Here is an 11,073-nt window from a genome sequence, read left to right as displayed (position 1 = left end):
AGCCCTCTTCCTTCACATCCTCTCCTCACCAAATTCACCATCTTTTATTCTGAGCAGGCACAGCTTTTCCCAGCCGTTCGTCAAATGCTGCAGGGAGAGCCTTTGTGGCAACAATTCCTCCAGACAAGAATGCTGGCCCTTGGAAGGAGCCCTTGCCTGTTCGAGCCTCTGCAAGGGACTCTGTGAGGGCTGAAAGTGCTTAAAATACAATCTCCTTTCTCCCAGAGGGGCACACAAGGGATGTCAGAAAGTTCAGAGCATCTTCTGAACAGCCCCAGAGGCAAATGCTGGTGACAAGCCGCTCCTGGTCAGGCTTTGCTCTCAAACAAGCCTGATGGCAGAAGGCCAGAGATGGCCATCTGAGCAGCACAACCAGCAGCTCTGTCCCACTGGCACACAGCCGTGCCCCACCCCATGCACAGGCACCAGCCACTGACCCCAGCCCGGCCCATCCAGGTGACAAAGCAGCAGCAGGTTCCCTCTTACTCTGCTCTCAGCAGGCACAATGTCCTTCAGGCACAGCTGGGGAGATGATGTGTACAGAAAATGATGCCCCTGCTCCCTGAAGACCCATTCCTGGGTTCATGATGTGTGAATTCATGCCTGATTCATGTTAGCAGCCTCCAGGGAATGACTGGCAAACTATTTTGCCAAAGGGCATGATCCATCCCCTACCATCCAGCCCAAACCTGTCTCTCCCACAGATCCCCAGTGAACCCACCCTGTATTATAGCTCCTGACCTGGGGTCTCCCAGAGACAGCAGGTACCCCAGCTGACACAGTCCATCTGGACTCCAGCCCAGTGCTGCAGGCAGTGAAGATGCATGTCCAACTTGCAGGAGGAAAGGCAAAAAAATCTCCCCAGGGAAGAGAAGGAACTGCTTCTTACCTGTTCCCTGGGACATTCCTTGGACCTTGGGATCAAGTTCTCCCTGGACCTGTGCTGACAACAGAGATACAAGGGCCAGAAGACACCTCAGAGCCAGCAACTGCAGGGCCATCCTGGTGTGAAGTCCCCAGGCAGGACCGAAATCTCAACCCCACTTGCTGCCTCTGAGCTCAGACATCCGTAGTGACTGCAAGGCTTGCAACCGCAGGAAGGAAACAGACACAGCTCCTCATGAGATGCAGGAGGCTTCCTCTTTGGGCAGGGAACCTCCCATCACTGTCAGCACTTCTGCCTTTTGCTTTTTACACCCTAGGAGCATCCAAGCTCTGGGACTCAACAGAAGAAACCTTGTTACCAAGATCACAGAGTTCTCCCCAAAACCTTCCCAGTTACTGTTTCTTAGGCAATATCCAAGTGCCTCCCAACGACACTGTGTGGGTTTTAGAGTGATGATGAGTCACTTCCCATCTATGATCACAGGAGATGGGAGACCTCTGAGAAAGCACATAAAGAGCTAGCCAGAGGCAGGATCAGAATGGGGACATGAACTTCAAGTACCCTAACATTTGAAACAGTCTATGGGCCTTCTGAAAGAAACGCTCAGCTGACACCCTCTCTCATCCTTCCCTGCTTCTCCATCCACAGCTGCCTCCTCCTCCTGCGGCCCCTCAGCCTGGCAGCACTCTCCTCTGCCCTCAAGAATGCAGACCATCCTGCCCTACAGTGACAGCTGAGTGCTTGCTGCCTCTTCTCAACACCCAACAAGAGCAGTTCCATCAGGCACAAAGATCACACACCAGCAACAGTCCATAGGAAGCAGATGATTTGTTCCCAGGGGCCAGTTGTGGGTACCGTGATGATGGGCAGCCAGCTTACACGAAGGACTGTCAAAACATGTCTTTACCAGCACATGCAGGTCATCTCAGGCTAAAGAAAAAGCTGGAGAAGAGAGAGGTCATCTCCTGGTGGTGTGCTCCTCCTCAAGGAGAACCTTCATGCTGTCCCTCAGCCTCTAGGCTGCAATGTGTATCAGCAGGTTTGGTCAGGTAGAAAGACAATACTGAAGCAAAAAACCACAACACTCTGTATTCAAGGTTTTGAAAAGCCCAACCCACATCCAGTTTGTCATATCCAAGTCCGGGGAACTCAGGAGAGCTTTTGTGCTCAAGCGCGGGAGAAGGAGATGGAAATATTCCAGGCAACACATGGAGGTGGAGAAGAGAATGGTTGATTTCCTCACTTTCCAGCAGTGTGCCCCTCTCGAAGGAGAGCCTTTGGGCTGTCCCTCAGCATCCAGGCTGGACTGAACACCAGCATCCCACAGGGCAGGAGAGACAGCGGCTGTTGGAAGTGATGCTGGGGCAGCAGCAGCAGCCAAGACCAAGCAGATCCCAAAGGCTGCAGGATGTGGATACCCCAAGAGGGCAGTCAACTGCACCTCACAAAATGGGAGATGAGTACCTACACCCACAGAGGGCGGCACAGACCAACACAGAGGTCCAGTTAGGCATAGTGGAGACCGTGCCTACATGCCCCATGTAGGATGGGAGGAGGGAAAGCAGCAACCCAAAGCATTGCACTGAGAGTGTGCAGCTCTTCAGGTGTGCTTCCTCAGGGCTGCTGAAGGCTGGAAAAGCCTACTTCAAGCTCCTCTGTGAAGATTCATGGGGTCAGGATTTTCACACACAAGACAAGGAGGAACCATGACAAACTGGGAGCTGTCGCGGGCCAGAAAGCCCCTGTGAAATAAAACAGTTTACTATTGGTTGTTCAGTTACAGCAGCACAGCTTCCAGGGCAACTCAAGCAGAGGACAGGGTCTAGATGGATATGGGGATATAGAGTGGGGAAAGAGGGGCTGGGTTCCAGTCTCAGGGTACAGTTGCAGGCACCAGGATGCTAGTGAGGTGGCTCTGCCAGAGCACTGGGGAACTACCAGACCACATCCTCTTTGGTGCAAGCAAGTCATCCCAGGCCTTGAGCTACTCCTGTGCTGTGACAGAGGATTCTGGAGCCTGATGAGGGAGAAAATTTGAGAGGGAGTAATAGCTTCATGGTTCTGCCTGCAGTGGTGGAGGAGCAAGCTGCAAGAAGGGAAGGGCCACCACCACTGATGCCTGCCCCAGCTTCTTCTGTCTCTCAGTGCTCTGACTGTCTCCTGAAGACTCCATGACAGGCAGGGGCTTGGGCACTGGCTCTCCAGCGTGGCCACATTTACCTGTGGAGACCAAGGGCACCAGGACAGAGGCTGCTGTGTGCACTCAGCAGCATGGCGAGCTCATGCACACCACCCCAGATGCCAGTCCCCACTCCCTGTGTGCCATGTGTGGAACACAGGCAGGGCAATCCATCTCCTACCTGCATCTTTCTCTGCCAGAAAAGTCTTGATCACGCAGTAATTATCCTCATGTACGTTCTCATAGGGCTGGAGCTCTGGGGGCACAAGATGGCAGAAACAACCTGAGGACCCTGGGGCTGAGGAGAAGGAGCAGGGCAGCCTGAAGCAGGCAGCACCACTGGGGGCTGCAGAGCACCGTGGGACACACACCATCAGGGTAGCAGGGCTGGGAAGAGGTGCTGCCTACCCCAGACAAGGTGAGCACGAGGGGCATCTCCCAACCCTCATCAGCACCACAGGGGAACCCCAGCCAGGAGCTGCTGGAAGAGGTACTGGAGCAGGCTCTCAGCTGGGATTAGCAGATGTAAGACATGCTGGTCTGGCAGGTCAGCCAGAGCCAGCTGGGCTGCCTGCAGCCACCTCAGAATGCCAACAAGTCCCTCCTGAAATAGACCTGCTCCCCTCCCACCTCCAGCCCTTCAGTCGTCTCTGTGATGGGGTCCTACCTGTGTAATCGTCCTCCTCAACTTTGCTGGGCAAGACCTTCTTTTTCCTGGGAAGGCAAAGGGCAGCCCTGAGTCAGGGGAGAGGCTGATGTGGGCCAAACCCTGCTGATCCCAGCAGCAGAGGCTTGGAGGGTTCTGCACACCCTCCCTCTGGGTTTCTCTGGAGCTGGCAGGCATTGCCCATCCACCCAAGGGGACAGCAGTGGTGGCAGCAATAGCAACAAGGGGAAAGGGTCTCTTTGTACACATGATCCCTGTCCCAGCCCTGAGGAAGACACTTATGAACACCTGATAGGAGCCCTAGAGGCAAAATATGGTAGAACCAGCCATCTGCATCCTCTGCACCCAGAGAAGGGTATGAGCAGCTGGGGACCCCCTCTCCATCTCCTCCCAGCTCATGGCACAGCATGGCCTGAAGCAGAGTCAAGACCCCAAGTCTCCTGCCAACTCACCTGGACAGCACAAACCACAGGATCCCTGCAGAAAAGGGGACCAGCACCAGCACCACCACGACTACCGTGACCGCTGACACAGGCCATGGGCCCAGAGGCTGCCCTGCAACTAAAGCAGGGACAAGAGTGGGTGCCACAGCCTGGGTCATGCGCCAGCAAAGGCCCCAACATTGGCACTGGGTGTCTGCACATGTGTAGAAATGTGTGTCCATGCTCTACTGCCCTGGCTGCTGCAGAGACAGGCAGCAAGGCATAGTCTTCCCCTGTCACCATGTCTGCTTGGGCAGGGCAGATGGAGGCTCTGGAGCACAGGGACTTGCCCCATGTCCCCAGCTGGAGGGTCTGGCAGCCTACTCAACTATCCTGCACACAGGAGGAGGACTCACAGACCCCGGCTCTGCAGCTCTAGTGCTCTCTGACCTTGAGCTGCCTGTGCACCCAAATGCTGGGGGCAGGTCTCCTATCAAAGGCCCAAACAGGAGCTGAAGCCATGCAGCAGCTTCTCTGGGGACCTTGCAAAGCAAGACTCACCCAGCCTCACACCCACTGCTGACCTGAGGGAGGGTGCTTGCACTCTCCCTGCCTCTGTCTTGGTAGGGATGAGGGGGGTGCACACTCAGGTCTGGAAGCTGCTCCAGACTCAGCACTCACTCCCAGGGAAGCCACCCCAACCAGACCCAGGGCAGAAGAACCATTACCCGAGACACGAAATTCCAGCATTGATGCAGCCCCAGAACCAGCTGTTGTGAGGCCCTGCACAGTCACCACGTATTTGCTTCCAGCTCTCTGGCGGGGGGTGTACTCAGTCACCGACTGGTTCACCAACACCTGCTTGAATTCAAGGAAGCTGCCATCGTCTGCTCTCATGGTGGTGATGTTCAGCTGGAGGAAGGACAGTGAGCTGGTAGGGAGTAGCACCAACATCCCGCTCCTGCACTGGGCGGGAGCTGTGGAGAGGGGCTCCTGCTGTTGGTTGGGGATAGTAGGGGACCTGGCCCCACCAGAAACATCAGCAGTGTACAGCCTGTGGGCCTTGGTCAAGGAGGGCTCACACCTCTCCTCAGGCTGCCTGCACAGAGCTCCAGGCAGGGAGATGCCTGGCAAGCTGAGGGAGTCTCTGGGCACTCTGTGGTCCCCTGGTACCTGGTATCCAATGATCTCCCCTTTGCAGGAGGGCAGCGCCTTCCACATGAGAGATCCCAAGGTGGGATCCAGGCACAGATCCTCTGGTTTGTCTGGCACTGGAAGCACAGGAGGACAAGATCATGCATGGGGCTGGCAAGGATTTGTCCCACACAAAGGCTGCACGTGCTGCTGCAGCAGCAACGGTGTGGTGATGAGGGGAAAACTGAGGAGGACATGCACCCTGCTGCAGGTCCCTGCACAGCCCCCTTCCCCCCATCCCCACAGGTTCCAAGCAGCTCCAATCCCAAGAGCTGACAGGACAGAGAAGATGTCTGGATGAGTTTCAGGGTGAAGGGCATCTTTCCATTTCATGTAAACATACCCGATTCCTTTGTCCTGAGGAACCGTGTGTACAAGATTGTGCTGGGCAGCAGGGAGATAGTGACACTATAAACAGTGAAGGGCTGCAGAGGCGGGCATGTGAAAGTTCCCTCTTGACCTTGTAGCATCTCCTCTCCCTTCACCTCCTCAGCCTCACAGGGAGGGGAGGAATGCCCCTCCAGCCGGCACCTGGCCCGAATATTCTGGCAGGTGTCAGGGAGCATGCAGGTCCAGTTCAGTTTGATGCTGGTGCTGGTAATCTTCAGGGTCTCAGGAACAACCTGGAGGACATCTGTGAAGGGAATACTGCCAGAGGGTCACTCTCTTCCCTTTCCCTCCAAGCTTTGACACCAAACTCCATCACCCCCACTGTTCCCTCACTAGCCTGTCCCCAGCACAGAGTGGACATGGACATTTTGCCTTCTCCCAGACTACATTCAGGCACTGCCTGCACCTTCTTCTGGCCCTGGACCATCCCCAGGGGTGCTCTGGGTGCTGCAGTGACTGTGGGATGGTAAGAACAAGCACTTGTACCCACCCTGCAGTTGCCACCACCCTGGGGCTAGCCACTGATCTGGTGACTGGTCCCTTTCCTACCAGCAATGACTTAGCCAACAAATTCAGCAGCCAGAGGAAGGCCCTGCCCTTCTGCTCCTGGGCTATCATGTCCTTCTCAAGGCAGACTCCTCTGGCCGGCCTGGACACAATGTCTGGTGCTTTATATCCAGTGGTGAGGATTTGTCTCCTTCAGCACTGTGCAGGGTGCCCCAGCTGCCAGCAGTGCGGACACAAACCTGGGATGCATCCAGCAATTTCCTCTGCAGTCAATGACCATGCCACACCCTGACCATCCCGAGCATGGGACACTGATGCTGTGGCACACATGCAGCCCTGCTCTCCATGCCTGGGGAGAGCACTGGGAGAGTGGCAGGCTCGCTTACTTACCTACGCAGGTCAAGCGCTCCTCCACAGGGTGCCAGCTGCCTGTGCCATTCCTCACTATCCAGCCACTGCGACCAATCGTGGAACCTTCCCTTGGCTTCAGCTTCACACACTTGATCTCCATGGGTGGAGGCCTGTGCCCCTCAGGGCATCTCACATTCACCACTTCATTTGGGTTGAAGGTCTCCTGTTCTTGGTCAAAGATAAACCGGGGGTCCCACTGAGGCTTCTGGCATTTTTCTGCACCAACAAGATGGGAAGATGTTAGCAGGGCTGAGGGTGGCTCCACCAGGCATGCCAGGGGATGGAGCAGGGCATCCCCTGCCCTGGCCCAGCAGGGCAAAGGAGAGAGCTCCAGGACACTGCACAGAGCAGCCCTTCCACACCACATTCTTGGCAAGGGAATGAGAATGAGAAAGATCCCACACTTCTTCCCCCAGACCCCTGGGAAAGGCCAAGAGGAGCTGGAGTCAGGGACCAGGGGCACCCACAAGGGGTTCATGCTGTGTACAAAGCCTGCCCAGAGACTGATGGACCAGCATTTAGCCATGGTGCCCTGTTTGTCCCTCAGGGAGGATGACAACACCCTGACTCCTCCTGAGAAGGCATAAAGCCTGAGCCCCAAAGCTGGCTCTGCAAAGACAGCATGCAGCAGGGATTGAGAGGGGGGACCAGCACGTGAGGAGGAGAGGAAAAGTGACACCTCCCTCTGCTAGGATGGGACCCTTTGGCAAGGCTTTTTGGGATGAGTGTCTCCTTGTGGGTGAGTGTCAGCCTGGGCTGGGACCCATTCAGGCATGTGGTGGACAAGGATGTGCCAGAATTCACTGGAGGAATTATCTCAGGTATCAAAAGTACTGAGATCCTACCGTCCCCAACAAAGCATCAGAAGTGCATCTCTGGCCACAGTGGTGATGGTGGAAGCTCAGAGATGGATGAAAGGGGCAGGATTTGACCACAGAGCTTTGTAAGAAGCACCTCCTGACACCCTGCTTACCGATGCACTCTATGTTCCCCTCAATGTAAATCCAGACATCACCGCTTTTTCTCCCCAGCCACACATCTGCATTTAGAGATCCAGAATAATTCCATGGCTGAACCCTCTCTGCACATTTGATGTGAGTGAAAGATGGCTGGGAACCATTGTTGCAGCTCAGAGTCACTACTTCATTCTTTGTGTAACTCTCACGGGCTGGTGCCATCTGGAGTCTGGGGTCCCACCAAGCAGGCCTTTGGCATATTTCTGTCAGAGGAAAAACTGAGTGAGGAGTTTTTCTGGGAAGTGATGAAATGAGGCTTGGGACAGCTCTCTCTTCCTTATCACTCTGACCGTTCACACTGACACACACAAAAATCCCTTTACTCCCACCATCTTCCCAGGCACTGTTCAAGAGCACAGGGTTTATTCTCACCACATCCCCAGGACACTCAAGCCTTCCTTGGATTCCACCCACACATGCGGTGTTTGAGCCTGCATTCTCTTGGGTCCCTCCTGCCAAGGCGAGCCATGAAGCAGTGATAACATTCCACACCAAGGATAACTCACCAAAGATAACCCAAACCCCAGAGAAGCTTCTCAGGAAAACAAGAAATGTAAAGTGCAAAAGCCTCAAGCTGAACATCTGCAGCTATTCCTCCTCCTCCAGCTTCATAGGTGCAGCTCTCCATGTAGAGGCAGGAGACGCTGCCAGGAAGGGTTCTTGCCTTTGAACCCCTCCCAAGGAGCACAGATCCCAGCAGGCACTCACAGCGGGGTGCTGAGACAAAAAGAGCCCCATCACTTCAGGACACAGAGGAAAGCCAAAGTATCCAGGTCTCCTGTTCCCAGACTGTCACCCAGTGGGGGCTGAAGCATGACCATGTCACAGAGGGTCAGGACCCCAGATCCAGGTGATGCAGGGCTGTGCTTACCCTTGCAGGTGGCAGTCTCATTCCACAGGGTCTGGGTCCCTCTGGAAATGCATCTGATCTGGGGGACTGATGGCATAGACTTCCCAGCACAGCTCAGCTGCACCAGTTGGTTCAAGGCGTAACTCCTCTGGTTTGGGGTAAACTGCAGCTTGGGGTCCCAGTCAGAGGGAGCTTTACATCTTCCTGTGTGCAAAGGCCAAGAGAAAGACCCCTGAGGATCACCGGGCTCTGGCAGCAACCTCAGGGGTGAGGGGGTCCCATCCAGAGGGCTGCTGGTTCCCCTCCCTTCAGAGGGGTGGCAGAGATGGCACCTCCCAGGATGAGGCTCCAGAGCCCAGGTGCATTATCCCTCCTTGCACTCTCAGGTGCAGTGCAGGAGGGTTATCCACAGGTCCTCCTGCCCACTCCTGTGCTGGGGAGGGACCCCAGCCAGAGGGATCCAGCAGCCTGGTGGATGCTGCTCTCTTCTGTGGTCACTCTCCCAAGTCCAGGGTCTGTGAAAGTGCACTAGACCCAGTGGGTCTCTGCTGCCACTGCAGACTCCTCTGACTTGGTCCCATGAGATGGCAGCCAGCAGCAATGGTGAATAACAGGTGTAGACTTTCAAGGTAGCAAGAGAAAGAACAAAGCAGTTTAGCAATGTAAGCAATAAACACAGGAATGAAGAAAACAGAAAATAAATTGTCTACATGCTTGAAGGGGGAGAACAAAAAAATATAACACCCTTCTTATGTAGGATGTTTAATGATGAGCTAACAAAGAGTTTTGTTGTAAGAACTTACCCTAGCAACGAAATTTTGCTCTTTATGGTGGTAACAAATCCACATCCCAAGATCATATACCTCCCGGCCTCAAAAATACCACCATTCACCAAGCATGCTCCATGATTTACTGGGACACTATGCCTTTACGCTGAAGAGAGGAAAGGATGAGCCATAGCAATTTAGCCAAGTAGTGACTTTAGTAAGATATGCTAATAGCCTAAGATTGTAACTGTGTTACCTGCTTTTGCGTGCCTCGGGGTGCTGGCTGTGTGGACTTGCCACTTAGCACACCTTTCTCTGCAGAACTGTAAATAAATCAAATATCTTGACTCTGTGTCTGGATCAGCTTTTTCCACACTGGGGGAAAGAAGGTTTCAGGACAACACACTCAGTGTACCCTCAGACCACCTATGTTCACACCACTGGCAACAAAGCTCACACCCTGCTCCATGCACTCGGCCTTGACTCTGCACTTCACCCAAAATGAGTCTGCCTTGTGCTGCCCTGGTAGACACGTCACCTAGACTTGCTCACTCAGTGCAAAACAAGTCTGTGAGGAGGCATCAGGGATGGAGGTGGCCTTCTCTAAAGGAGGATGAAACACCTCTCTTCAGCTACATGTGTCTCTACAGCTCCCCACTTCCTGCCAGCCAGCACTCATGGGTCTGCACTACTTTACACCAGAACAGAGGCATCACCACTTCCCTTATCTGGCAGCAGGTTTTCATGCCATCACCTCTACCCTGCTTCCAGCTCTCCACCACAAAGGACAGTGATCACCAGCCCCATCCTTTTAGACATCACGCGCATGGTGCAGACATGAAACTTCTTCGCCCACAGCTGAATCTCTCCCAGTGCCCTCAGATCACATATTTCACTGTGACAGACAAAACACTTGAGAGATCTGAAACCCTTGACTTGGTCCTGGCCTCATTAGGCATCCCCATCACACACCTTCCCCCCTGCTGTCATTAAACCTCCATGAAGTAAAACACATCCTTGCACTCCTGCCCCAGGGTGACACCCAGGCTCCTTTTGGGTCAGTCCCAGACATGAGTGCAGACTAGGAGAGGAACTCATTGAGACCAGCCCTGCTGAGAAGGGCTTGGGAGTGCTGGTGGATGAGAGGCTGGACATGACCCGGCCATGTGCACTCACAGCCCAGAAACCAATTGAGTCCAAAGCAGCATGGACAGAAAGATGAGGGAGGGTATTCTTCCTCTCCTCTCTGCTCTCTACATCCTGTCCTGAGGACCCCAACCTAAGAAGGGCATGGACCTGTAAGAGTGAGTCCAGAGGAGGCCACAAAGATGATCACAGGGCTGGAGCACTGTAAAGTCAGGCTGAAACAGTGGGGGCTGTTCATCCTGGAGAAGGGAAGGATGCAGGGAGACCTCATTGCAGCCTCCCGATACCTAAGGGGGGCTTACAAAAAAGAGGAAGAGATACTTTGTACATGGAAAGATAGTAATAGGACAAGGAGAAATAGTTTTAAACTAAAAGACTGGAGATTTCGATTAGATATTAGGAAACAATTCTTTACTCTGAGGGAGGTGAGGCTCTGGAACAGGTTGCCCAGAAAAGCTGTGGATGCCCCATCCCTGGCAGTGTTCAAGGCCTGGTTAGATGGGGCTCTGAGCAACCTGGTCTAGTGGAAGGTGTCCCTGCCCATGGCAGAGGGGTTGGAATGAGATGATCTTTAAGGTCCTTTCCAACACAAACCATTCTATGATCCTTCCCACCCCAGCAGAGGCCAGGCTGCCTGT

At 54.2% G+C, this 11,073-nt stretch overlaps 1 protein-coding gene across 1 annotated transcript; it reads right to left on the bottom strand.

Moving 5' to 3' along the window:
* Nucleotides 1-2,939: 2,939 nt before the first annotated feature.
* On the bottom strand, nucleotides 2,940-10,108 carry LOC113940400. The gene is made up of 9 exons (XM_027631541.1): nucleotides 10,050-10,108; nucleotides 7,630-7,907; nucleotides 5,692-5,982; nucleotides 5,328-5,425; nucleotides 4,883-5,066; nucleotides 4,185-4,293; nucleotides 3,733-3,779; nucleotides 3,247-3,321; nucleotides 2,940-3,106 (listed from the first exon to the last, which is right to left on the bottom strand). Exons 1-9 carry the CDS (start codon nucleotides 10,106-10,108, stop codon nucleotides 2,940-2,942), a joined length of 1,308 nt encoding a protein of 435 aa, XP_027487342.1.
* Nucleotides 10,109-11,073: the final 965 nt, after the last annotated feature.

The sequence above is a fragment of the Corapipo altera genome, unplaced genomic scaffold, assembly GCF_003945725.1.
Source record: "Corapipo altera isolate COAL_440 unplaced genomic scaffold, ASM394572v1 46905, whole genome shotgun sequence".
Taxonomy (NCBI): Eukaryota; Metazoa; Chordata; class Aves; order Passeriformes; family Pipridae; genus Corapipo; species Corapipo altera.
The sequence above is the reverse complement of the archived record's forward strand: the minus strand, read 5'-3'. Positions and strand labels throughout refer to the sequence as shown.